Below are 27,533 nucleotides of genomic sequence, written 5' to 3'. Positions count from 1 at the left end.
TCCCAATTATTGCTGCTGTCGCTTGGGCGAAGTTGATCCTCGTCCCTGCAGCAGCACACATCGCTGCGTGTGACGCTGCAGGAACGAGGAACCTCTCCTTACCTGCCACACGCCAGCAATGAGGAAAGAAGAAGGTGGGCGGGATGTTCGTCCCGCTCATCTCCGCCCCTCCGCTTTGATTGGGCGGCCACTTAGTGACGTCGCTGTGATGCCGAGCGAACCGCCCCCTTAGAAAGGAGGCGGTTCGCCGGTCACAGCGACGTCGCCGAGCAGGTAAGTACGTGTGACGCTGCCATAGCGATAATGTTCGCTACGGCAGCGATCTTCACATATCGGCATAACGATAGGGGCGGGTACAATCACGCTCGCCATCGCTAGCATCCCTTGTGTGTGTTCTACTAGGAATAGGGATTACAACTTTCTAAAAAAGGTCCCAAAATTCACAAAACAACAGGTTCAGGTGTAGTGTAGTGCCTGTCAGCCACCATCTCAATTCATACCAGCACAGTTGCGGTGTTGGCTTCATAGCGCACATAAACTCTATAGTACCCTTCTGCTACAAAAAAAAAAAAAAAATTGCTGTCACTGCCTGTAGTTCTGCCTGAAGCCAAATACCATAATATTATAGCATCCTGGTGGTGGGTTCATATCTTACAGAACTTAGATAGTGGCCTGCTGCAACTAATGTGACGCCCTGGCAAAACCAGGATGTCACAGAGACTGCACAGATCTTCCAGGTGCAGGACTCCATCCTCCTTGGCATACCAACACAAACCCACACCCAGGTACACAACACCGGCCAGCAAAGCCTAATCACCCCCCATGATAATAGGGACACACCAGTGGGTGGGACCAGGCGGATGAGAGCACCCACCTAGGGGTCCTGAGGTGTCAGGGGAGGGAAACACAGACGAGTACTGACAGTTGAAGAGAGAGGAGTGTGGAGTGACAGCGGAGTCAGGGGTTGGGGCCCCTGGACTGCCAGACTACTGACTAGGTGACAGACAGCAGACAGGGCCACAGGTGACGGAGATGCGGTCGCGGGAGACCTTAAGTGGACCGGGGCAGGGTTGTAGCCCGCCGGTGCCGACAGCAAGAATCCGGTCCAAAGGTCGTGCACAGTCGGGGTGCCTGGACCCTAGAGCGAGGTGGTTTCAAGCCCCTTGTCAATTAGCCAGCCGGGGACAAGATTCCACGTCTTGTCCCACCAGCAAGCCCAGAGAGAGAGACGGAAGCCCAGTGCGGGGGATAGGGTGTCCACCAGAACCCACAGAGATCCCACGGGTCAGATTTTGCAGGCCACAGCTCCCAACATACAAAGTTACTGGGAGTGGACTTCCATCATTTCAAGCGATGTCCTGTTGAAGACACAAATACTGAGTGCAGGAGGAAGGCAACCCTGTTTGCTGTACCAAGGTGTGGGACCTGAATACAACTGCCGGAGGTTACCGGTCACTGGCAATTTGGTTTACTATTGGACTCTGTGTGAATTTTCTTGGAACGGTGAGTACACCATTCTTGCCCGGTCCAGCCCTCCATGACACTCTCTGCAGCATACTTCCCCGTACACCTGGGTCTCGGGACAACACCTCCCCTACCCGAGGAGGGGGGATACCCTCCTGCTGCCCCACTCTATCAGTCCTGGGCGTCCCACATCCAGGCAGCAGCGGTACAACCAACTCTCACCGCAACCCACGGGTGGCGTCACTGACAAACTTTTCCCCTGTAAATACACCCTTCCTACGGTTGTGAGGACGGACGGCCGCACGAGTCCGGGTCCGGCTACCACTTGGACCACAGTAACGAACCCAGATCTGAGCACCCCCTTGCAGTGGTCTGGCCCCCGTCTGCAACACTAACACACAGTGTCAGTGTTTCAAAATTTTAATTGATACTTGGTGTTAGTGGCTCTACTTCTGCCTGAAGGCTAATACCTTTCTAGCAGCAACCTAGCATACTGGTGGTGTCTTCAGATCTTACAGAACCTACATAGTGCCCTGCTCTTACTTAAACACAGTCTGAGTGCCAAAAACCAATACTAAAATAATAGTGGTGTCAAACTCCATTTTCTTTTAGGGCTGAAAGAGATTCACAACATCTTTGTCGACTCCTCCCAAGAGGTACTTTGTCCAATAAAGGTACCTTGCGGTGTTTAGACTTACAGAAACAGCTATCATGGGAAACTATTAACACAAGTTTAACAACCCGGCATCCGTGTCGTTCCACTGCCTGTACAAAAGGTCACGATACAGTATTCATCTTCAAATAATCAAGCAAAAAAAAATGGGAAAAAAGAGGCGGTAAGGACAGTGGACGAGGTGGTAGTGACAGTGGTGGTCACCCAAGCAGTGTGACTGAGCCAAAGAAAAAGGTTCCTGCTTTATCTAACTCTGTCTTCCTATGGCAATTTTCTTGTCTATGTGGGAAACCACTCTTGCGCCCTGAACAGTGCGAACAGGTAACGAGTTGGCTAGCAGAAAATACCTCCAGTTACTTGTCGAGTAGCAAATCCCAAGGGTCCACACAGACAGACTTGTGTAGCCCAGAGGTTGGCCCATCGAATCCTCAGCCTGGTCCTCCTTCCTCACAACATCAGTATTCTAAGGAAACATATGACCCCAAAGCAGGTTACTCTGAGGAACTGTTTACGGGACCCTTTGACCTTTCTTGCTGCTCACCGCGCAACACCACCAATGCAGGTGCGGCCGTGGAGTGCAGTGATGCACAGATCTTTGAGCATCCAAGGCCAGAAGAAAGCCATGTTGTTGGCTGTGACATGCTGGGCAATCAGGTGGAAGTGTTGGAGGATGATGAGACACAGTTACCCTCACGTTAGCCTGAAACCTCCATTACCAAAGATGTTGACTTTCAGGAATCTGAAGACGACCTGGTCGATGATGAGGTGACTGATCCAACATGGACGGGTGGCATGGATTGCGAGAGCAGCAGTGCAGAGGAGAATGTGCCCATAATCCGCAAAAAGGCTCCTCAGGGCCTCCATGTGTCCTGCAGCCAGCCTCCCCGTGTACTCACTGATTTATAAAAAAAAAAAAAAAAAACTCACCTCTCTTCCCCTTCCACCGCAGTTCTGTCCTCACCTCTAGTTGTTTCACTGCCATCCTCACTTCTGTCCTCGTTCCCCCGTGGCTACGGTCGGCGTCCTCCTGTGCTCTCACCACACACAGCAGTCGCACAGGAGTGACGTCACCGCGCAGGCACGGGGGAAGACTGATGATGCATAGCGCCGGCCGCTCTATGCAATATCAAAGCAGTGCGCGGTGACGGGAGCGCAGTGACGGTAACGCTGTGCGTGACGGGAGCGCGGTGAGTGACGGGAGCGCGGTGAGTGACAGGAGCGCGGTGAGTGACGGGAGCGTGGTGACGCCACCACTGACACCATGCAGAGGGGCCCAGTGTCAGCGGCGGCGACCGGGTCATATTGCGGCAGCCGCGCCGCGTGGTCTGCGGCAGAACAGCGCAGCTCCTCTCACAGAAAGCGGCTGGCTGCTGATCCGCCGGGCGGCCGTGGGCCCCTAACCTTCCGGGCCCGGTCGCAATCGCGACCGCTGCGACCGCGGTAGTTATGCCCCTGTGTGAGACAGACACCAATATAATGTATAATTTACAGCCCTTTCTAATCAAAAAAGAAGGAAAAATGTGAAAAATGAAACGTGTTAACATATGCTAAAGTGTTGTTTTTTATGGAGGTCGGGGCTTGATTTGACGTTTTACAGTGATTAGGCTCTAGAAACTGTTTGAGCAATTTCCCCTCTTTTACTTTGGTTTGAGAGTTGTTCTGGCGACTACGCAAACGCCATGTGCTCCTCTGACCACGTTATTCCAAGACACCAGAAATGCAGTCAGGCACCTTCTACAGGCTGTGCCCATACGTCTTCTGCCTTTTCCCATCGATTTCAGCCTTTTTCTCGGTCACCACAGGTCACCGTTGGGTCCAACGTAAAATTATTCTGGTTTCCCATAGACTTACATTGGGGTCGAATATTCGCGAAAAGTCGAATAGCGGCGAGGTATTCGCCGGATATTTGGCGAAGCGAATATTAGGGTATTCAATCATCCCGAATGAAGATGTAACAAACTTTATTCTTAAGCATACACTATGTGCGCACAACATTGAGCTACTGTGAATAACAGCAATCTACTTTTGTCTCCAATAGCAGGTATAAATATATTTTTTTTTATTATCATCAGGGATTTTATGAAAGTTAAAAACAAGTTTGTTTCTTTTTCAGGGTACGGTATCACTAATCACTGCCTGTATATAGTATTGTACCTCAGCCGCTAATGAATATGGTTGATCTTGTCAAGGTCTTTTTTTTTCTCCTTTAGAAATGTATAGTATTTCTTTTTTTATTCTGGACATGTACCTTTTGTTCTTGACCAGTGGGTAATCTGAAGCAAAATTCACAAGTGTATTTTTTTTTGTAATTCCCGTAAAAAAACAAAAAAAAAAAACAACACACACCTCATCACATATACTACACGTAAAATACCCGCAGTGCATTGATGAGAGGTAACATTTTCCTCCTCATGTCTACACATGTAAAAATCTGTTGATTTGTGTCTGAAAAACCTACAATTCTGATACATTTAGATGTACCCTAGGAGTCTAGTGGTTTCTGAAAAATATAAGCATTTCCTTTACTCTTAAAGAAGCTATGGCTGTAAAAGATAATATACAGTGCCCCCCAAAGTCAATTTATGTTCTTTCTCAATATGGTCAGTTTGTGTTTTTGTTATTTCCCTCCCCTTCTTACAAAAGCCATAACCTTTTTATTTTTCTGGCCACGCGTGAGGGCTTGTTTGTTGTGTGACAACGTGTACTTTTGAATCACACCATTCATTTTACCACACTCTGTACCAGGACAGCGATACCAAACTTGTCCAGTTTTTTTTTTTTTGTTTTTTTTTTAAACTGTCTTGGTTAGTCTACAGTATAATCATTTGTACTAAGCCATTGTATGGTGGTATATAGTAAAAGTCATGACTACAGGCTGTGTTTCAATGGAGCTCTAATGACAAACACAGGGGTCTTCAATAGATGTCAATCCAGCAGAGCCCCATAATCATATTTTGGGGTCACACTGATGGGCACATAGAATAACACACCACCATGCCAGAGCAAAGTTAATGCCGCTTTTAGTTTGAAATCAGCATTTAAAACAGGTTAAGAGTTGTGGAAAGTGGTCTGATTTGTCCATGGCTGTTAGCAGCAGATATTCGCGGTTTTGTTTTGCTGTGTGTTCGGCGGGCTCACCTTCTCAATTTGCACTATGTATGTGTACCGCCCCGTGGGCTCGGCTGCGACCGCCGAGCCGCTCGGATGCATGCTCGTACTGCGGGTGGTGGCTCGAGCCTCTCACGGACCCGGGGGTCACGTCGCTCTGCAAGGGAGTTGGCGCTACACGCCGGGACCTGGGTGAGGGTTTCCATGGCCGGGGCCACTGTGGTTTGGTTTGGAATGTAAGTTCGTGACACCACCACTGCGGTGAAGGTATGGGGGACTCCGGGAGCGGTGTAATGGTGCAGCTAGGTGTTGACCCCTCCGTGGGTAGGGGGTGTTGGTCCCGGGGCCCAGTTAGCGAGGGCCGGGGTGCAGGGTGAAGTGTTGCGGTGCGGTGCGGTGCTTGATGGAACTGTTGTACTCACTCTGACACAACACACTGAAGTCTCTGGTAAACCAAACGGAGTGATGAACGCGGCCCGCAGCCGGCTGCAACTTCTCCCGGTATAGGTTGGTGGTTTCCGCCTTTCTCCTGCACCTCTGTGTGTAAATGTTTGACTCCTATTCCTAGACACCGGTAGTCCGCTCCCCAACTTGTATATGCCGTAGGAGCCCATTTGCCCGCAGACGCTGGCCCTTTGGGTCTCTCTGCCTTGGCGGTGGCTTTACCCTGTATGGTTGGGCTGATGTCTTCTAACGGGGCTTGTGTGGGATAGGTCCTAAAGTCCAGTCCGCAATCAGTTGATTTGACTCGGCCCTGTGGGTTCAGGGCTTTGTACTGGGTCCGAGTACCCCTCCTGGTACTCCGGTTTCCAATCGGTTCCCCGGTTCGGTACCGGTGGGCCACCGCCCGACCCCGGTCCCTACGGTTCCACCGGCTGTAATCCCAGCTCCTGCAGGTGGCCACCACTGTCTGCCTCCTTGCCAATGGTGACTGGGCTCCGACCCAGCCACCTGGTAGTCTCTTGGCAGGCCTGGACACAGGACTGCCCGTGAACTTGACTGCTCTCCACTCTGCACTACAACTAGTCGTGTTTGTTTTCCCGCCTCCAGGCCTGTGAACTCCTCGGTGGGCGGAGCCTACCACCTGGCTCGGCCCCCCTGGTGTGAACATCAAACCTGGAGGGCGGTGACAAGGTTTTTAGTTTGACTGATGTCACCTAATCGGGAGAGGGTGTGGTGTTGTGTGTGACTACCTGGGACGACCTGACTAGTCCAGGGCGTCACATATGTATGGGTATGGTGGATGTCGTTAAGGAGTTAAAATGTAAGGTCTAAAATTTGCATACCAAAGTGGACAGGCACCTTTATAATAAGTAGGAGAGAATGAAAGAAGCAATTGACCCTTGCTTTTAATGTGTGGCCTTGGAGTCCTGAAGTGGACGCTGGACATTGGTAGTACTAGTTTTTTTTGATCATCTCTACTAGTGTTATTGGTTGATTGTAAATGTTCAAAACCTCCTTATGAGTGAGTCGATTTGATGCATTCAGCATTAGGTATTTAAGGATTTTTTTTTTTTTTATTTAAAAGGGAACCTGTCACCTGACTTTTCCCTTTGAAACTAAAAGAATCCCCTTCTGTAGCTCCTGGGCTGCATTCTAGAAAGGTTCATCTTCCTACTGGGCCCCCTTTCAGACCTAAACACTTTATAAAATCTTACCTTTTGGTATGCTAACGAGCTTGGCTGGCCACAGGGGCGGGCTGTATTTCTTCCGTTATTCCCCCTCCTGCCGCTGTTCGCCGTCCCCCTGTGTTGATTTAAATCGATGAGGTCGCCGCCCTCATGTTACGCAAGGCACCTGAAGTCTTGCGCATGCCCAGTGACACTATCGTGGGACTGAGCGCTGTTCAAATCGCGAGCGCCGGTGATGTAATTGCGCAGGCGCGAGATTATCTGTGGCGCTGTAAATGTCATCACCAGCGTCATCCAAGTACCCGCCCATAATCTCATGCCCGCGGTAATAGGTAACGTGGATGATATGGCCAGCGCTAGCGCATAACGGTGGAGGCAGAGAAAAAAGCGCGGGCACGAGATTATGGGCGGGTACTTGGATGACACTGGTGATGACATTCACAGCGCCGCCCATAATCTCGTGCCTGTGCAATTACATCACCGGCGCTCGCGATTTGAACAGCGCTCAGTCCCGTGATAGTGCCACTGGGCATGCGCGAGACTTCAGGAGCCTTGCGTAACATGAGGGCGGCGACCTCATCGATGTAAATCAACACAGGGGGGCGGCGAACAGCAGCAGGAGGGGGAATAACGGAAGAAATACAGCCCGCCCCCGTGGCCAGCCAAGCTCATTATAAAATCTTACCTTTTGGTATGCTAATGAGCTTTACTGGCCAAAGCTCATTAGCATACCAAAAGGAAAGATTTTATAAAGTGATTAGGTCTGAAAGGGGGCACAGTAGAAAGATTAACCTTTCTAGAATGCAGCCCAGGAGCTACAGAAGGGGATTCTTTTAGTTTCTTAGCGAAAATTCAGGTGACAGGTTCACTTTAAACATAATACATTTCTTATTCAAATTACCATTTCCAGTTATAAATTCTCCAAAAAACGAGTCCCAAGAGCTGTTTGAGGGAAGCACAGGATTGTTGTTTAAGAAGTGGTAATATGAGACAGCTGCATCTTTTGGATTCCGGAGAATTAACAAGATCTGTAATAAAAAATAAAAAAATAAATAAATAAATATATAATATATTGTGTTACAAATATATCAAAAAGACTGACCCGCACATTCAATAGGTGTGAACAGGTGCTAGCTGAAAACACATAACTACAAATCACATCCAGCTGCACGGTAAAATGATAACAATGAATCAGGGAACTCGTATATTGCATTACTGCTATAGGAATATTTGAAAGAAAAAAAAAAAGATATACTTAGCTTATCTATTGGCCAATACATGGGTGCCTGGTAATCAGTGGCAAGGTTTATCTCTATATACTGGTAACCTAACTCAAATGCCGCTATCTGAGTTAAATAAACTACATGTCAGAAAGCCATGGAACCCATAGGGTGGAGGGGCGACATGACTAGAGGGAAGGGAAGGAGTGATGGGGTTAATAGTGACAGGAATTGGAGGATTTGTAGGAGGCAGAATGATGGGATTAAGGGAAGGAGGAGTCCTAGGAGGAAGAGGGGAGTATACGAAGGAGGATAAGAGAAGGGGTTTATCATAACTTCTCTTGCGACTTCCGGACAAAGACTGATAGCCGTGGCGGACCTGCATTCCCTGGTAGAGACGATCAGTGCAGCGATGGCAGTGCACGGGGCCCAGGAAGTGCAGCCACACATCCGGGCTGCCGGGGCTCACCTGTCGGCACCATCCCCTCGCTCCACTTCCAGTCGTGGGCGGTGGTCCAGGCCTCCACGCAGGTATTCTCCGAGAGCAGGGAGGGGGCGAGGAGGCGAAGCGAGAGTCCCCCTAGGGACCCTCCGCGGCGGGGCAGGCATCCGCATCAGCAGTGGCCTGCTCTGGCCGCCGGCAGGAAACTCTTCCGTGGCCACGGCGGCCGAGAAGAGGCCTACTTCCTGTTTGGGTCCCCGGTCTGGATTTCAGAGCTTAGCGGTGGTTCCCAGCCGGGAGCGCGCCCAGCGCGAGGCGGAGACCAGCAATACCCCCCACTGTTGACGGTGGGGCCGGGGAGGGGTGGTCTGAAGCCAGCAGGGACACTCGTGCTAGTGTGACGCCCTGGCAAATCAAGGTAGTTACAGATAGGCCCCGCATTACACCGTTCCCTCACTAGGAAACACACAGCCAACCAGAAACCCCGGTCACCCCCCCTTAGGGAAAGACACCAGTGGGCGTGACCAGGAGGTTGGGACACGCCCACCCAGGGGTCTAGGCAGCCCGGGGCGGGAAAAGCAGCAGTTTTAAGTAGAGTTCAGTTTGGAGAGGAGTGTGGGCTGGAGCTAGGGGTAGGTACCAGGGTAGGAGCCCTGGTGCCACTGGCTAGGAGGCAGACGGTGGTTTCCGTCAGCAGGAGTCAGGAAGATGGCTCAGTGGAACCAAGGTGAAATAGGACAGGGTTGTAGCCCGCTGGTACCGACCCGGGGAACTGACCCGGAAACTGGAGCACAAAGGTGGCTACTCGGACCCTGAATCCAGGACCAGAATCAAGTGGCACTGGTTAATTAACCGATTGAGGCCAGGACTAGAGGTCCTGTCCCACCCAAAGTCCCTCATAGAAGACAACAGCCCACCGATTAGGGATAAGAGGTCACCGCCAGGGCCCATAGATCCCACGGGCCAGCGTCTGCGAGCACGGCTCCTTAGGCCACATCCAGCTGGGAGCGGACTCCTGAGTTTCACACTAAGAAAGTCCACCTTACACAAAGCAGTGCAGGAAGAGGATAGAGACCACCAGCCGGGTGGGGGACCAGAACGCAATCGGCCGCGGCACCGGCCACCATCACCTTAGTTTACCTTGGTTTACCAGAGACTTGTGTGTTTTACTAACAGTGAGTACACCAGCATTCCTGCGGTCGCCATCCCCTGCACCAAGCCATCGGGTCCCGGGGCCACCATCCCTACCCACGGAGGGGTTACCAACTTGCTGCACAACATCTCCCCCGGGCGCCCCGTAACAGCAGCGGTGGTGTCCCACCTCACCACACACCGTGGGTAGCGTCACAAACTTATTACGGCCTAGCCTGTAAATCTACATCCCTCTTTTTATTCGGCGTGTCCACGAGACCCCCGGGTCCGTAGACCCTTGAGCCACCCCCCAGAAGGTTCAGGCCCGAGCAGCGATGGCTGCTGGCACGGGGGCGGCACACTAGTGCAGGAGCACAGGTGCCAGGTGATGTGCAGGCACAGGAGGCGGCGGTGAGTAGGAGGTCGCCTGTGATTCCTGACAGTTGGCTCCGTTCTGCAGTGCAGCTCCCGGCAGCAGCTGTCTCCCCCCGGAGGGGGAGGGCTCAACATGAAAAGGCTTATGTCGGCCCCGTGGGGCAGGGCAATGCGGCGGCTCTGGGACGGAGACATGACGGACGAGACACCTTGTGGTCGGCAGGAGTGGGAGTGGTGGGAAGGGGGGGGGGCGGAAGAGAGGATGGTCCATGGTGACAGTCTTGGGAGGCAGCGCCCCCATGGCTGCTCAGAAGAGTGGCCGTGACGGGGGCTGTGTCTCGGCTGCGGCTTCTCCATCCGGTTTGGCGGAAGACGGTCCCAGTGAAGAGGAGGGAGCCCTGATTGCTGGAGAAGAATTGGATGAGCAGATGGTGGAGGACAGCATGGTTCCTATTCGGAGGTCGGGTGAGATACCTGTGGAGTCAGTGTTATTGGCGCTGGCAGCGGCAAGGAGCAATAATGTGGTGGGGGCGGCTGTGGGTACTGCAGCGCCAGATGGGATGGTAAGTTTGAGTCAGTTATTGGAGTTAGTGCAGGGTTTAGTGGCGGTTGCAGGGGAGGTGCGAGCTCCGGCGGCTGCATGGAGGAGAGTGGCGATGGAGAGCGCAGGGGCGGCAAGCGCGGAAGGGGCGCTTCAGGCTGCAGCATCGGGTGAGAAGGTGGAGGTGGCAGTGGGCGAGAAGGAGAAGGAAAAGGATGATGAGGTGGTGCGTCTTGATGATAAGGCCAAGAGCGAGGTATATGTTTGCTTTGAGGGTCCGTTGGGGGCGCATCTTAAAAAGGAAGTGAGGGATAAGATTTGGAAAGGGGAGTACATGGAAATGTTTTCATTGCTGTCTGTGGAAAAGTTTAATTTGGATAAAGTTAAGTCGAGTGATTCCAAAAAGGAGAAGGAAGGAGGAAAAGCGCCGTTTTCGGCTTATTCCTCAGACATTTGCAAATTGGCTGCAGGCATTTGCAATTCCAGCTAGTGTTATTGGGGAGAAGGAACCAGAGCATTGTTCGGCATTGTTTGGGTATATGGATGCGATTACGGAGGCTCATAGGACTTATGGTGGTTTAGCCTGGCTGCGGTACAGTAAGCAGTTTTGACAGAGGAAGGCTTTGCATGCAGGCATGCAGTGGGATCATAAGGACATATTGAAGTTGATGGCGGCTCCTAGTCAGCCCTTTCATGGGGAGCCAGGGGATCAGGTGTTGGAAGTCAGAAGAAGGGATTTTGTTGGCAATTGAATGAAGGGCAATGCAAGTTTAGAGCGGCATGTCGGTTCAAGCATGAGTGTTCAGGTTGCAGAGGGGAACATACTTTGGCCAAGTGTTTAAAAAAAAAAGGAAAAGCTGGGGACAGGGCTGGAAAAAGGGAAGACACCAGTGAAGGTAGAAGTGATGGTGCCTTTTCAAAATAGGTACCCAGATGCGGAAGCGGCGTCCATTTTGTTGTCTGTTTTTTCCCACGGTTTTTGAGTCCCGTCGGTTCTTGGTTCTTCTGTGCCGTCTTATCAGAATTTATGCTCTGCGAGGGAGCACCCTGATGTTGTCGGTGAAAAATTGGGAAAAGTAGTAGAATTGGGTAGGATGGGTGGTCTGTTTAAGGTTCTGCCTTACTCAGGTTTGGTTGTTTCCCCGTTAGGGGTGGTGCCTAAAAAGGAGCCGAATAAATTTAGGCTTATACATCATCTATCCTACCCAGAGGGTTCGTCAGTGAATGACGGCATTCCACCTGAATTGTCGGCGGTGTATTACATCTTGTTTGACAGGGCTTTGGATTTGGTTAAGGCAGCTGGCCGGGGAGCGTTGATGGCGAAGATGATGTGGAGGCGGCGCTTAAGTTGTTGCCAGTGCACCCGAATAGTCAGCATCTGTTGGGTTGTGTGTCGAACGGGGAATATTTTGTTGATCGGTGCCTGCCTATGGGTTGTTCAATTTCTTGTTCATATTTTGAAGCTTTTAGTTTGTTTGTTGAGTGGGCCATGCGGGACGTGTCTGGGTTGTAGTCTATCAGTCATTATTTGGATGATTTCTTCTGTGTCGGGCTCAATGATTTGTGCAGGTCTGTTGTTTTAGTTAAAGAAAGTGGCGGAATGTTTTGGTATCCCTTTGGCGCGGGACAAGACAGAGGGTCCGGCGTCGGTGATGTGGTTTTTAGGGATCGAAATTGATTCTATGGTGATTCCATGGCTTCCAAAAGGAAAAGATTTTGGATTTGAGGGCCGCGGTAGCGGCGGTGAGGTTGGCAAAGAAAGTGTGTCTGAAGGTGGTGCAGTCTTTATTGGGGGAAGCTGAATTTTGCATGCCGATGGGGAGTGTGCTTGCGAGACGGTTGGCAACGGTTACCGCGTGCGTGAAGTCACCTGCTAACTTTGTGCGTGTTATGAGAGAGGTTAAGGTGGATCTCTTGGTGTGGGACGTGTCTTGCAGCAATTCAATGGTCGTGCTTTATGGATGGACAAGGTCGTGCCCAATGAGGTGCTACAGCTGCATACGGATGCAGCTGGGTCAGTGGGTTTTGGTGCGTTTTTCAGGGGCCATTGGTGTGCGGGTAGTTGGCCGGAAGAGACGTGTCAGGGTAGTTTTGTAAAGAACTTGGCATTGTTAGAGTTGTTTCCGATTGATTGTGGTGGCGGTTGAGCTGTAGGGTTGGGAGTTTTCTGGGCGAAGGTTTGTTTTCATTGTGGTGGTACATGCGATCAATAGTTTGTCGGTGACATCTGGGCCTGTAGTCACTTATTTGCGGCAATTAGTGCCAAAATGTTTGCAGCTGAATATTCACGTAGTGGCTAAACATGTACCGAGGGTTGAAAACGGGGGTGGCTGATGCTTTGTCTCATTTTCAGTTTCACAAGTTCTGGGCTTTAGTGCCGTGGGCGGACAAGGTCGGAGCAGTGTGTAATTTGTTAAGGGTAGTTGGTTGTGAATTTTGCATGTCATCATAACCTGCTTTTGTTTTGTTTGTAGGGGTGTGCCTAATTTGGACATTAGGACACTCGTCCGTCTATTAGGGGGCCTTGTGGGCCGATGCACGTCCGGATGGTCGGCAACTGGGACTGGATTGGTCGGTTGCGTCGATCAAATGGATCGGCGTGCGTGGAATGATGTGGAGCACGGTATTCCCGGAATTTGAGTACTATTGCTCAGTGGCCAGGCCTCCTAATGTGGTAGTGTTGCATGTGGAAGGTAACGATTTAAAAGCTCAGGTGTCTCGTAAGCTGATACGGGACATCAAGGTGGATTTGTTGCGTTTATGGAGGGCGTACCCGGGTTTAATTGTGGTATGGTCAGACATTGTGGCGCGGTTGGTGTGGAGAGGGGTTCGTTCTGTGCAGTGGCTCAATCAAGCCAGGGCAAAGGTGAACAAGGTGGTGGCTGAATTGGTAAAAAGAAATGGGGGTATTGGGGTGAGGCACTTGGATTTGTAGATACCGAGTTGCCAATATCAGAAGGGTGACGGGGGGGCACCTTAATGACATCAGTTCTGAGTTGTGGGTGTTAGGCTTGCGTGACTGTGTTGAGCAAGCTTTGGTGTGTGGCGGGTCCAGGCCACGTAAGGAGTCATATGTCCTGTCGCGGGGGGGGGTAGGTCTGGTCCAGAGGCGGTTTGAAGGGAATGGTAACTGGACCGAGAGACAGTCTTGGTATGGTGGCTCCGGGTTCCGGGATGTTGCTGGCACGGGGTTCTGCAAAAGTTTGGGGGTATTAATCCGTTGGTGATTAATACCTCATCTCTGGATCAGTGTGTTGCGGCCAGGAATATTAGAGTAAAAAGTGGTTCCTGGACTGGGCCTACCCAGGGTTATATACTGTTTTGGTATTACGGTGTTACCTATTGTTATTTGTTGGGGTCACCCATTGGACGGCGCCCCCTTGTGTTAAAATGTAAATAATAGGTAATAAAGGCTGCTGTGGCCAATTTGAACCAAGTCGCATGCAGTCCGTGTGTAGCGCCCCTGAGCCACTCAGGGCACTACAGGGAACTGCATCCTCTCGGGGATGCAGGACCTACCCCCTGGGACCTGTAACACCAGTGCCAGCAACAGTAACACACACCTAAAAATCCCAGTTGCCACTCACACCAGGGCTCAAAGGGTTAGTGAGATAAGGGGAGGGCCACCCAGTGGGAAGAGCAAACCCAGGAACTAGCCAGCCTGGTGGGAGGGGGGCAAGCCAGTCAGAGTCTGGAAGGAGGAGAGCAGACGTGCCTATTGCTGGGTCCGTGTAACGGTGACCCGGGGGCACGGGAGTCAGGTTGCCAGCATAAGAGCACCTAAGGACCTCTGGCAGGAGTCAAGACCCCAGGGACGGTACAAGGGAGCACCACTGGAACCTGGGCACGTACGGGCACAGGGCCCTAGGTCAGGCGGCAGTTTCATACGGCCTGGCAATTACCTGCACGGTGAGGGCTCACTGACCTACAGATACGAGGGCATCAGCAGTAAAGCAGGGACCGGGGTTCGGACACATACCTCCCCACAGGGTCCACACTGCCAGCCAAACAGACAGACTGCTGTATCACAGCCGGGGGACCCCCAAAGTTTCAAGCTTCCGGGTCTCAACTACAGAGTGCTGGGGACAGAGCAACCGAGTCACTATCTGGCACTGGCAATACAGGGACCGGAACCAGCCGTCCACGGTCCACAGTGAGTAAAGACTGTTAAATACAATCCACGGACTGGTCTCCCTTAATCTTGCACCATACATATCCCAGGCTCAGCCCTACCATCACAGCTGCCACTACCACCAGCCCTAGGAGTACCCACCTAAGCAGCGGCGGTTCCACAACCATAATCGCCCGCAGGTGGCGTCACATGAACATTAACTCTTATCTCCCCTGTAAATACTCCCCTTACAAAATGGGCCCAGGACACGGAACCGGGCAACGGACAAAGTGACATCCCTAACTGTATATTCTGCCTGGGACAGAGTACCCCATTCCCTGGGCGACACATTATTTACAGGTGGTTAATGGCGGGGTAACACAGACATCACGACTGGAGAATCCTTCCTCAATGGTCATGGGCAGCTAGGCTCCAGCTATATAGGGGAATGAATAGAGCCTGGTTATAGGGCAGAGAGCCCAATCTGAAAGAAATGCACTACAAATATATCAAAAAGACTGACCCGCACATGCATTTTAGTTAGGTTCCCGATATATAGAGATTACCTTGCCGTTGGTTACCGGGATCTCATGCATTGGCCAATACATAAGCTAAATATATTGTGTGTTAGCACTTGTAGTAAATGAGCCACGTCATTTTATGGCTGCCTTGTCTGTCACTTCATGTTCATAGAAAAATATAAAATAGATTGTCCGAGATTTGAAAAACATGCTTGCTTTCTTTCAGAAACCGTGCCACCCTCAACCATGGATTGTGTGTGTGTTACTGCAGCTCAGCTCCATGCACTTCAGTAGGGCTCAGTTACAATAGACATAAACCCAGGCATGGTGCGGTTTCTAGAAGGAAGCATTTTTTTTTTTTAATCCTAAACAACCCTTTTCAAGTATTACTGCACATAAAAATTATTAAAAATTTAAGAGGAAATCTAGTTGTCCTCATTGTTTGTTAGTCTGCAGCATTTTCTCAAGAGTTCCGAAAACAGTTAAGATGGAGTTACACTGCACGATTATTATGAACGAGAAAACCTATGAATGCTCATTTCTGCAGGCTGAAGATTATCCGACAATCGAGCAATGCACTCATGTGTTGGGTGACATGATCTTTTGGTTTACCCTAAAGATGAGCTGCTGAGAGTAAATTATCGTCCTATGTAAACAAGACTTTTGCTGCTGAGAACAATGACAGCCTATATGAACTGTACAATTATTGCTGATTATTCAGTGCACATTTGAAGCATGGTCTGCTGAGCAGTAAATAATTGCCAATATGTGGATTCACACAAAAAAAAAAAAAAAAAAAATATATATAATTATACTGTATAGGCAATTAGTAAGGCACCCCCTATAAAAAGGATGTCCCTGAAAGTGGTGACCACAGACTATTTCTCTGTTCTCAACCTTTTTGGCTGTTTTGGTCATGTTTGAATTTTGTCATTGCTCTCACCCCTAGGAGGTAGCATGAAGCTGTATCTACAACCCACAGAAGTTGATAAGGTAGTGCAGCTCATCCAGGATGGCACATGAAGTATCTGATTAGAGAATCTAGGTGTATGCTGCACTGTTGCCAGAATGACCAAATGTAGATTGTATTAATAACTTCTTTTATTCAGGTCCACGCGTTTCGGAGAGCTCAGTCTCCTTTATCAGGACAATCAAGGATTTTTTTTTATTGTCCTGATGGAGACTGAACTCTCTGAAACATGTAGACCTGAATAAAAGAAGTTATTAATACAATCTACATTTGGACATTCTGGCGACAGCACGGTAAACACCCAGATTCTCTACTCGGATACTGAATTTAGCACACGCGGGGCTGCTGCAGCCACCATTTCTGAAGCGTACTTAGAGGTTGTGACTGGCACAACCCGAATAGGTGAGTTCATCCTCGATTAATTCACTTCATTTATCTGGTAAGACCCCATCTGTGCTTTTATCCATAGCTTCACAAAGGATGGCACATTAATGAGAGCTGTGGCGAGGTGGTTAGCTGTGTCTGTTCAGCACAGTGTCCAGAGCATGGAGCAGTTACTAGAAGACAGACACAATGAGGCATGAAGGGAGCCATAGGATGGCAATAACCCAGCAGCAGTGGCACAGTAATGATGTGGGGGAGGCATTTCTTTGGAGGGTTGCACATCCCTCCATGTGCTAACCATGTGCTAACCAGAGGTACCCTGACTGCCATCGGTACCAGGATAAGATCCTCAGACACATTGCGAGACCATATGCAGGTGCAGTGGGTCCTGGGTTACTTCTGAAGCATTTCAACGCTAAGCCTCATGCGGCTCAAGTGTGTCAGCAGTTTCTGCATGATGAAGGCATTGATGCTATAAAGTGACCTGCCCATTCTCCAGACCTGAATCCAATCGAGCACATTTGGGACATTATGTATCGAAGTCATATAGGCACGTGGAGGACACACACACACACACACACACACACACACTTTTTTCCTTGTCTTGAGGCATTTCTACTGAAGTTAGATCAGCCTGTAATTTGATTTTCCATTTTGATTTTGAGTATAATTCCAAATCCAGACCACTATGGGATATTAATTTTGATGTACATTGATCATTTTTGTCTTTTAAATTGTTCTCAACACATTCCACTATGTAAGGAATAAAGTTTTGCAACTGGAAGTTTTTATTTAATTATGTTTTTTTACTTAAACACTAGGGGTTGTCATCTTGGATTTGCAGTGTGTTCTGACAGTTACTCACCTCAAATACGACAGTCCCTGTGCATAAGAGAGTAGTCGACAACTGACCCTATCTCTTACACTGTAGCTGCTGCCTGCTGTGACCTGGACATGCCCCCTGGGCAGTCCAGATCACTGCTCTGGGAGGAGACCGCCACCACCTTTGTGGAGACTACAGCGTATGCTGTGCGCTCACTTTCCCCGTGACCGCTCTGTGCTCAGCGCTAGTCAAGCGGTGACACTGGGCTGACAGGAGGGTTGAGCCTAGAATGTACAAGCTCCTTAAGGTCTGGATTGCAGCCTGCATTCTAGTGTCTTCAGTAGTGAATTTGTTACAATGTACGGGCTGCAGTCAGGAGCTGAAAAGAGCCAGGGCATAACGATAGCAGTCACAGAGATCGCAACTGCGACCAGACCCTGCAGGTTTAGGGGCCTGGTGCCCGCCCTGCAGAGAAGCAACTGGCTCCTCTCTGTGAGAGAAAAGCTGCACTCTTCAGTGGCAGACCACACGGCTGCTACAGGGCTCGGTAGCCAGGGGGACCCGGTGCCAGCAGTGGCATCGGGTTCCCCCTCCCTCGCCGGTCATCGCACAAAGTAATGATGATGGATATTATGGGGCAGGGTATTGCGGAGCACAGCATATTATGGGGCATGGTACTGCGCAGCACGGTATATTATGGGGTATGGTATATTATGGGACATGGTATTGCAGAGCAAAGTATATTATGGGGCTCGGTATTGAGAACTACGGTATATTAATGGGGCACAGTATTGCGGCGCATGGTACATAATGGAGCACACTATTGCTGAGCATGCTATATTGTAGAGCACGGTATTGCGGAACATGGTATATTATGGGACACATTATACAGTGGGGCACATTATACAGCCGAGCACTATGCCAGGTGTCCTTGGCGACACTTTAAACATATCAGTATCACTTTGCAGTCCCCAACATAATGGCTCCACACTGTGATCCTAAGTTTCATCCTCTCTTCCCTTTTGGAAACACCCAGAAGGTGAGGGGAAGGTGGTGACATCAGACACATGAGAGCAGATTCCACCCACTTTTACTGCAGTTGTATTCCAAGCTAGTTGTACACTAGGTTTTCTGCAGCTGCTCTCTCAAGTGTTTAAAAATGCAACATCTAAAAAGTTTGATATTTTTTCAGATTTTGCTCCATTAAAAACAAATGATATATTTAAAACAAGACATTAAAATGTTTAAACAAGACATTAAAACATTAATTTATATTTTTTCAGTTATTCTTTTTTTTTATGGCACCTTCCCTTTAAACTGCAGCACCAGGGCTAAAAACTGTGACCGTAAATGTATGACTTACAAAGATTCATACTACTTGACCATGGAGGTTGGCACCCTAGGAAAGGGTTCTTTACAATTAGAGCAGTCAGACTGTGGAATGCCGTAAAAGCAAGAGATAGTAATGGCAGACACTATCAGTAAGGCCCCCTTCACACGTCCGTGATACACGTGCGTGTTTGGTCCGTTTCCGTATATACCGGAGACACGGCCAAACGTGCACCAATGTTAATCTATGATTGTGGTCACACGTCCGTTATTTCATTATGTCCGTGTGTGCGTGTCCGTGATCCGTATGTGTTTGCGTTTGGCACGGATGCATGTCCGTTATCTGCACGGAGCACGCACACGTGGACACAATGAAAGTCTATGGGTATGTGCACACACGTTAGTAAACACGTATGCATATACCTATAGTCCGTGTCCGTTTGGTGTTTTTATTTCTAGTGATGTCGGCTATTCTTTCTATTTCTGTGTATGTCGGTCAATCTCCCTGAGTCCGTCGGTCAGTCTCTCTGTCTCTCTGTCGGTCTCTCTGTCTGTCTGTCCCTCTCTCACAGTCTGTCGGTCAGTTTCCCCCCCTCTCTCATACTTACCGTTCCCCGATCTCCGGCGCAGCGCTGCACGGCATTCACACGGCTGCGGCGGCTTTTACTATTTTGAAAAAGCCGGCCGCCCATTAAACAATCTCGTATTCCCTGCTTTCCCCGCCCACCGGCGCCTATGATTGGTTACAGTGAGACACGCCCCCACGCTGAGTGACAGGTGTCACACTGCACCCAATCACAGCAGCCGGTGGGCGTGTCTATACTGTGCAGTAAAATAAATAAATAAATAATTAAAAAAAAAACGGCGTGCGGTTCCCCCCAATTTTAATGCCAGCCAGATAAAGCCATACGGCTGAAGGCTGGTATTCTCAGGATGGGGAGCCCCACGTTATGGGGAGCCCCTCACCCTAACAATATCAGTCAGCAGCCGCCCAGAATTGCCGCATACATTATATGCGACAGTTCTGGGGCTGTACCCGGCTCTTCCCGATTTGCCCTGGTGCCGTTGGCAAATCGGGGTAATAAGGAGTTATTGGCAGCCCATAGCTGCCAATAAGTCCTAGATTAATCATGTCAGGCGTCTATGAGACACCCTCCATGATTAATCTGTAAGTTACAGTAAAAAAACACACACACCCGAAAAAATCCTTTATTTGAAATAAAAAACACACACAAATTCCCTCATTACCAATTTATTAACCCCGACAAACCCTCCATGTCCGGCGTACTCCACGGACCTCCAGCTCTGCTGCATGGAGGTGACAGGAGCAGCAGAAGACACAGCCGCTCCGGTCACCTCCACGCAGCTAATGAGGTGAGTAGCGCGATCAGCTGCTGTCACTGAGGTTACCCGCGGCCACCGCTGCATCCAGCGGTGGCTGCAAGTTACCTGACTGACAGCAGCTGATCGCGCTACTCACCTCATTAGCTGCGCGGAGGTGACCGGAGCGGCTGTGTCTTCTGCTGCTCCTGTCACCTCCATGCAGCAGAGCTGGAGGTCCGTGGAGTACGCCGGACATGGAGGGTTTGTCGGGGTTAATAAATTGGTAATGAGGGAATTTGTGTGTGTTTTTTATTTCAAATAAAGGATTTTTTCGTGTGTGTGTGTTTTTTTACTGTAACTTACAGATTAATCATGGAGGGTGTCTCATAGACGCCTGACATGATTAATCTAGGACTTATTGGCAGCTATGTGCTGCCAATAACTCCTTATTACCCCGATTTGCCAACGGCACCAGGGCAAATCGGGAAGAGCCGGGTACAGCCCCAGAACTGTCGCATATAATGTATGCGGCAATTCTGGGCGGCTGCTGACTGATATTGTTAGGGTGAGGGGCTCCTCATAACGTGGGGCTCCCCATCCTGAGAATACCAGCCTTCAGCCATATGGCTTTATCTGGCTGGCATTAAAATTGGGGGGAACCGCACGCCGTTTTTTTTTAATTATTTATTTATTTATTTTACTGCACAGTATAGACACGCCCACCGGCTGCTGTGATTGGGTGCAGTGTGACACCTGTCACTCAGCGTGGGGGCGTGTCTCACTGTAACCAATCATAGGCGCCGGTGGGCGGGGAAAGCAGGGAATAGGAGATTGTTTAATGAGCGGCCGGCTTTTTCAAAATAGTAAAAGCCGCCGCAGCCGTGTGAATGCCGTGCAGCGCCGCGCCGGAGATCAAGGAACGGTGAGTATGAGAGAGGGGGGGAAACTTCAGTCAATCGGGGGATTAGCGGTCACCGGTGAATCCTTCACAGGTGACCGCTAATCAGTACTCGACACAGACAGAGCCGCGGTATGAGGATGAAGTCGGGTGAAGTTCACCCGAGTTCATTCTCATCGCGCAACTCTGTCTGCTGTCAGCCGACATTTATAAACGACATTGTGCATCACACACACGGACATTACACACGGACATTACACGTACACATACACGTTAATTCCACACTCACACACGGACGTTCTGCACACAAACACGGCTAGCATACGCAATTCACACAGGTGCCACACGGACCATAAAAACGGACACAAAAACGGGACACGGACCCGAAAAACGGCCCGTAACACACGTGCGTGTTTTTCACGGACGTGTGAAGGGGGCCTAAGACAGGAAAGTCCAGCTTCTTTATTTCTTGAGAATTTCAAGCACACAGGACAGCAAAATTTTCACAAGGAAGCCGCTAAGATGGTATATGCATGATCCATATGGTAAAATGTAGAATCCTCAATCACTAGATCTCATGTATCACTAGAGATCATTTTATATATATATATATATATATATATATATATATATATATATATATATATATATATATATATATATAAAGTGAATGGGTGACTGGTGTAATGCAAACTACACCAATGCAAGTGAATAGTTGTAATACAGAGGGGGGTGCAGCTAATGATAAAGCGCATCATCCCTCAAAGGTAAGCTCACATGGGAGCAAAAAAGAAGAAGACATTAGGGAGTGCAGCTAGATGGTGTAGCGCAACATCCCCAATGTAAGCCTATGTGGGAATGTATATACACAGTAACTGAGTAACTGTAAAACCCCAGTGGTCATGGGAGCCACAGTGTCATTGTTCTCCTCACCAGGGGGCAATACTATGCCTGGAAGCAGCGGGAAGACCTCTATGCTAGGTACAATCACACACACAACACTTCCTAATCCAGGGAAAAAGGCGGACCTCAAGTCCTGTTTGGGGCAAGTTTCCCTGTGCATTCTGGGCTGGGGAGGGGTTAGAGAGGAACAGGAAGAGAAAACTCAGAACTCTAATAGCAGTGAAAGAGAGCGGTCGCTGTAAGAGAGCTAGCTCAAGCTTTCCAGGACCAAGCGCTGAATCAGGACACCGGGGTCCTTGACTGTAGGGTACTAACAGCCCAGCAGTAAACCCGGAGGGCAGGAGGTTCTACACCGCCTGTCCCAACAGAGACTCCCAAGGCGCAGTAGCATAATAGAGCCCGGGGTCGCTGAAGTACCGACGGGCCCTACATTCGGCTTGCACTGCCCTCCACAAGGGACAAGGAAAATTACAGCTAGAAAGAGGGATGCTGTGCTGCTCCAGGCCACAGCGACCCACAGTCAGAGCGTTGTTACGTCACCGCTGGAGTCTGCTCCAGCGACTTCTGCTCCGATCATCAGGCGACGCCGTGTTCCTGCCGTGGATGGTGCTGGTGATGGGAGAGGAGTTGATGCCAGCGGCACCGGTGGGCGCAGGCTCCGATCATCCACTGGGCTGGGTTATCTTGGGATCTGCAGTACCGTTGGCTGACTGTGGGTGGCGTGTGTCTTCCAGCTGAAGTTGCCAGCGTTCAGCTACAGCCAATGGGAAGACACCACACCCTTCTTATTCCCCCTCCTGTCACATGACCACTGCCAGAGATGGTTCTGATTTCCTGGCTCCTGGTCCGCCCTATTCTGTTTTGTGATTCCTGTGTGCTGACTTCTGCGTGTTTTCTGACTACCCTTCTGCCTGCTGTTTTTATACCTCGCTGCCCGATCCGGATTTGACCTCTGCTCTGTTTTCTGATTACGTCCTTGTCTGCCGATTCTGTCCCTGTTCTGTTATTCCTGGCTTGACCCTGCCTGACGACTACTCTCATCGGACTGCAGCCTTCCACAGGTAGTGATCTCCAAGGCCCTGTGTATTTCCAAATCCCTGTATAGGGGTTAAAGGGTTTCAGGGTTCGGGGGGGTTCTACTTGGTGAGTGGCTTCCCTCTAGTCTGTCCATTACATCCCCCTGACTGTTAATCCAGGCAGGCGTTACAAGCGCACTAAGGAAGGCCTCCAACGTACCTGGCAGAGAAGGGACCACTGTAACCTGGGTCCATAACAACTGACCAGTTGGTCATTCGGCCTTGAGGCATTTTTTCCGAGCTGAAGATATTAGCCTTTTGGTATCACTCATCTTAAAAAGAGAAGGGGTGATGAGCATCACACTTTAATAAACGCTTGACTGTGTTCTTGTAATAAATGTATGTTCTCAAATTGCCATTCATTTCCTCCTTTATAGTCAGGTACAAGAAGAAGGGTAACTGTCTGTTAAAATGAGTGAAGGCCAACATTGTTTCCTACTGTACGATAGACAGAGCTCAACAGGGAGGTTTCTACTGCAGCCAGTTGTCCTACAGAAATGGTGGTTGAGAAGGAACATGGCTAAAGTCTTGAGACACACAGGATATTTATTTAGTTATTTTTCTAATTGTAATAAAATACTTGATCCCATTTTAACAGAGAAATGCTGGGATATTTTAATTTGTACATATATAAAATAAAAACATTAGTTTATGTCTCTCTATGAAAAGGTTGTTCAGAACTTTAAGGGCGGCTTTGCACGTTGCAACATCGCACGTGCGATGTCGGTGGGGTCAAATCGAAAGTGACGCACATCCGGCGTCACTTTCGACATCGTACTGTGTAAATGCTAGATGATACGATGAACGAGCGCAAAAACGTCGTTATCGTATCATCGTTGCATTCACCGACATTTCCATAATGCCGGTGCCGCGACAGGTACGATGTTGTTCCTCGTTCCTGCAGCAGCACACATCGCTGTGTGTGAAGCCGCAGGAGCGAGGATCATCTCCTTACCTGCCGCCGGCGGCTATACGGAAGAAAAGAGGTGGGCGGGATGATTACATCCTGCTCATCTCCGCCCCTCTGCCGCTATTGGCCGCCTGCCGTGTGACGCCGCTATGACGCCACACGACCCTCCCCCTTAGGAAGGAGGCGGGTCGCCGGCCAGAGCGACGGTCGCAGGGCAGGTATGTGCATGTGAAGCTGGCGTAGCGATAATTTTCGCTACGCCAGCTATCACAAGATATCGTACCTGCGACGGGGGCGGGGACTATCGCGTGCGACATCGCAGGATCGGCTTTCGATGTCGCAACGTGCAAAGCCCGCCTAAGTCCTGCGACAGGATCTATACAGAGCTCTTAAGGTGGCTTTACACACTGCAACATCGCAAACGACATCGCTGTAACATCACCGGTTTTGTGACGTAATAGCGACCTCCCCAGCGACATTGCAGTGTGTGAAACACATCAGCGACCTGGCCCCTGCTGTGAAGTTGCTGATCGCTACAAATTGTTCAGGACCATTCTTTGGTCCTTTGTTTCCCGCTGTGCAGCAAAGTCTCAGTGTGTAAAGGGGACTTAAAACACTGGAAACGAGTGATGTGTCACAATATCTGTCAATCACTATTCTCTGTCAGTCGGTCTCTCCCTCTCGGTCTCTATTCTCTCTCTGTCGGTCCGTCACTATCTCTGTCCCTCTCTCACAGTCTGTCGGTCATTTTCCCCTCCTCTCTCATACTCACCGATCCCCGGCGCGGCGCTGCACGGCATTCACACTGCTGCGGCGGCTTTTCCTCTTTTGAAAAAGCCGGCCGCTCATTAAACAATTTCGTATTGCCTACTTTCCCCGCCCACAGGCGCCTATGATTGGTTGCAGTGAGACACGCCCCCACGCTGAGCGACAGGTGTCTCACTGCACCCAATCACAGCAGCCGGTGGGCGGGTCTATACAGTGCAGTGAAATAAATAAATTAAAAAAACCGGCGTGCGGTCCCCCCCAATTTTAATACCAGCCAGATAAAGCCAAAGCCATACGGCTGAAGGCTGGTATTCTCAGGATGGGGAGCTCCACGTTATGGGGAGCCCCCCAGCCTAACAATATCAGTCAGCAGCCGCCAAGAATTGCCGCATACATTAGATGCGACAGTTCTGGGACTGTACCCGGCTCTTCCCGATTTGCCCTGGTGCGTTGGCAAATCGGGGTAATAAGGAGTTATTGGCAGCCCATAGCTGCCAATAAGTCCTAGATTAATCATGTCAGGCGTCTCCCCGAGATTCCTTCCATGATTAATCTGTAAATTACAGTAAATAAACACACACACCCGAAAAAAAATCCTTTATTAGAAATAAAAAACACAAACACATTGCCTCATCACCAATTTAATCAGCCCCAAAAAGCCCTCCTTGTCCGGCGTAATCCACGGACCTCCAGCGTTGCTTCCAGCTCTGCTGCATGGAGGTGACAGGAGCAGCAGAAGACACCGCCGCTCCTGTCACCTCCACGCAGCTAATGAAGACAGCCGCGCGATCGGCTGAGCTGTCACTGAGGTTACCCGCTGTCACTGGATCCAGCGGTGGATGCAGCGGTGGCCGCGGGTAACCTCAGTGACAGCTCAGCTGATCGCGCTACTCACCGCCGCTCCGGTCAGCTCTACGCAGCAACTGAGGTGAGTAGCGCGATCAGCTGAGCTGTCACTGAGGTTACCCGCGGCCACCGCTGCATCCACCGCTGGATCCAGGTAACCTCAGTGACAGCTCAGCTGATCGCGCTATTGCCTTCATTAGCTGCGTGGAGGTGACAGGAGCGGCGGTGTCTTCTGCTGCTTCTGTCACCTCCATGCAGCAGAGCTGGAAGCAACGCTGGAGGTCCGTGGATTACGCCGGACAAGGAGGGCTTTTTGGGGCTGATTAAATTGGTGATGAGGGAATGTGTTTGTGTTTTTTATTTCTAATAAAGGATTTTTTCGGGTGTGTGTGTTTATTTACTGTAATTTACAGATTAATCATGGAAGGAATCTCGGGGAGACGCCTGACATGATTAATCTAGGACTTATTGGCAGCTATGGGCTGCCAATAACTCCTTATTACCCCGATTTGCCAACGCACCAGGGCAAATCGGGAAGAGCCGGGTACAGTCCCAGAACTGTCGCATCTAATGTATGCGGCAATTCTGGGCGGCTGCTGACTGATATTGTTAGGCTGGGGGGCTCCCCATAACGTGGAGCTCGCCATCCTGAGAATACCAGCCTTCAGCCGTATGGCTTTATCTGGCTGGTATTAAAATTGGGGGGACCGCACGCCGTTTTTTTTAATTATTTAATTATTTATTTCACTGCACAGTATAGACCCGCCCACCGGCTGCTGTGATTGGGTGCAGTGAGACACCTGTCACTCAGCGTGGGGGCGTGTCTCACTGCAACCAATCATAGGCGCCTGTGGGCGGGGAAAGTAGGGAATACGAAATTGTTTAATGAGCGGCCGGCTTTTTCAAAAGAGGAAAAGCCGCCGCAGCAGTGTGAATGCCGTGCAGCGCCGCGCCGGGGATCGGTGAGTATGAGAGAGGAGGGGAAAATAACCGACAGACTGTGAGAGAGGGACAGAGATAGTGACGGACCGACAGAGAGAGAATAGAGACCGAGAGGGAGAGACCGACTGACAGAGAATAGTGATTGACAGATATTGTGACAAATCACTCATTTCCAGTGTTTGACTAGCTAGGTCGTTCTGCAGGTCCGGATCGCTGTTGCGTCGTTGGCCAGGTTTGCCTGTTTGACAGCTCACCAGAGACTCACCAGAGACTTTGTAGCGATCCCAGCCAGGTTGGAATCGCTGGTGGGATCGCTGAAAGTCTCAGTGTGTAAAGGGGCCTTTAGTGTTGATCAGGTTATTGCATAAGTCACAAATATAAAGAGCACATTTAATTAGCTGCAATACAAATCAGCCATTTACATTTAAGCTCAGTGGGATAATCCAATATATAGGACAAGTTATCTAGTGTTGAATCACTCCTACTCTGAAATGTGAAAGGACGTTCCTTTAAGTAACTTATGTAAGCCAAAGCCATGTTGCATGATTTATTTCGTGCTTTGTCCCTTACTTGGACAAAGTTCATTTAAATTAACATTGCATCTACAGTATTTATTAACCAGCTCATTATTAGCTGTCTCTTGGCCAAGAAAATTTCCAAACTGCATCATGTCAGTGCCTTTCAAAAACCAAGAGGTTGACATCCAGGCAAAAAAAAATAAAAATCAATCAATCAGAATTAACAAGTCGGCTTATCACAAGATCTATCTGTTCTTGCGCAACACACATTGCAGTGGAGGTGACTTGTATCCTTCATAATAGGGAGATCACAAACATCAATTCAACCACCGTGCGATGCACAGTACATAAGTCTGAAACGGTGGCATGAAAAAAGGTGAAGAAGCCACAACTTAAATAGTATTGCCTTGAGTTTGCAAAGAAGAATGAAAAATGGACAATAGAAGATTGGAAACAGGTGATTTGGAGCGATGAGACAGAAGTCAATAGGCTGATGGGTGCAAGTGGGTCAGAAAGCCATGGACCCCATAGGGGGGAGGGGCGACATGACCAGAGGGAAGGGAGGGAGTGAGGGGTTAATAAAGTTATAATGAGGGACATTATGGGAAGATATAGGGGATTGGTGG

The 27,533-nt window shown here is 49.7% G+C and overlaps 1 protein-coding gene across 1 annotated transcript in view; it reads right to left on the bottom strand.

Annotated features, from left to right (window-relative positions):
• The window catches only part of LOC142296212 (sulfotransferase 6B1-like), a 78,300-nt gene that overhangs the window by 6,175 nt on the left and 44,592 nt on the right, over positions 1-27,533 (bottom strand). The window contains exon 4 of the mRNA XM_075339541.1: positions 7,778-7,904. Within this exon, the coding sequence (XP_075195656.1) occupies positions 7,778-7,904 (127 nt within the window). The remainder of the gene's footprint in view (positions 1-7,777; positions 7,905-27,533) is intronic.

Source organism: Anomaloglossus baeobatrachus, chromosome 3 (genome assembly GCF_048569485.1).
Source record: "Anomaloglossus baeobatrachus isolate aAnoBae1 chromosome 3, aAnoBae1.hap1, whole genome shotgun sequence".
NCBI classification, from domain to species: domain Eukaryota; kingdom Metazoa; phylum Chordata; class Amphibia; order Anura; family Aromobatidae; genus Anomaloglossus; species Anomaloglossus baeobatrachus.
This window is presented reverse-complemented; position numbering and strand designations above follow the sequence as displayed.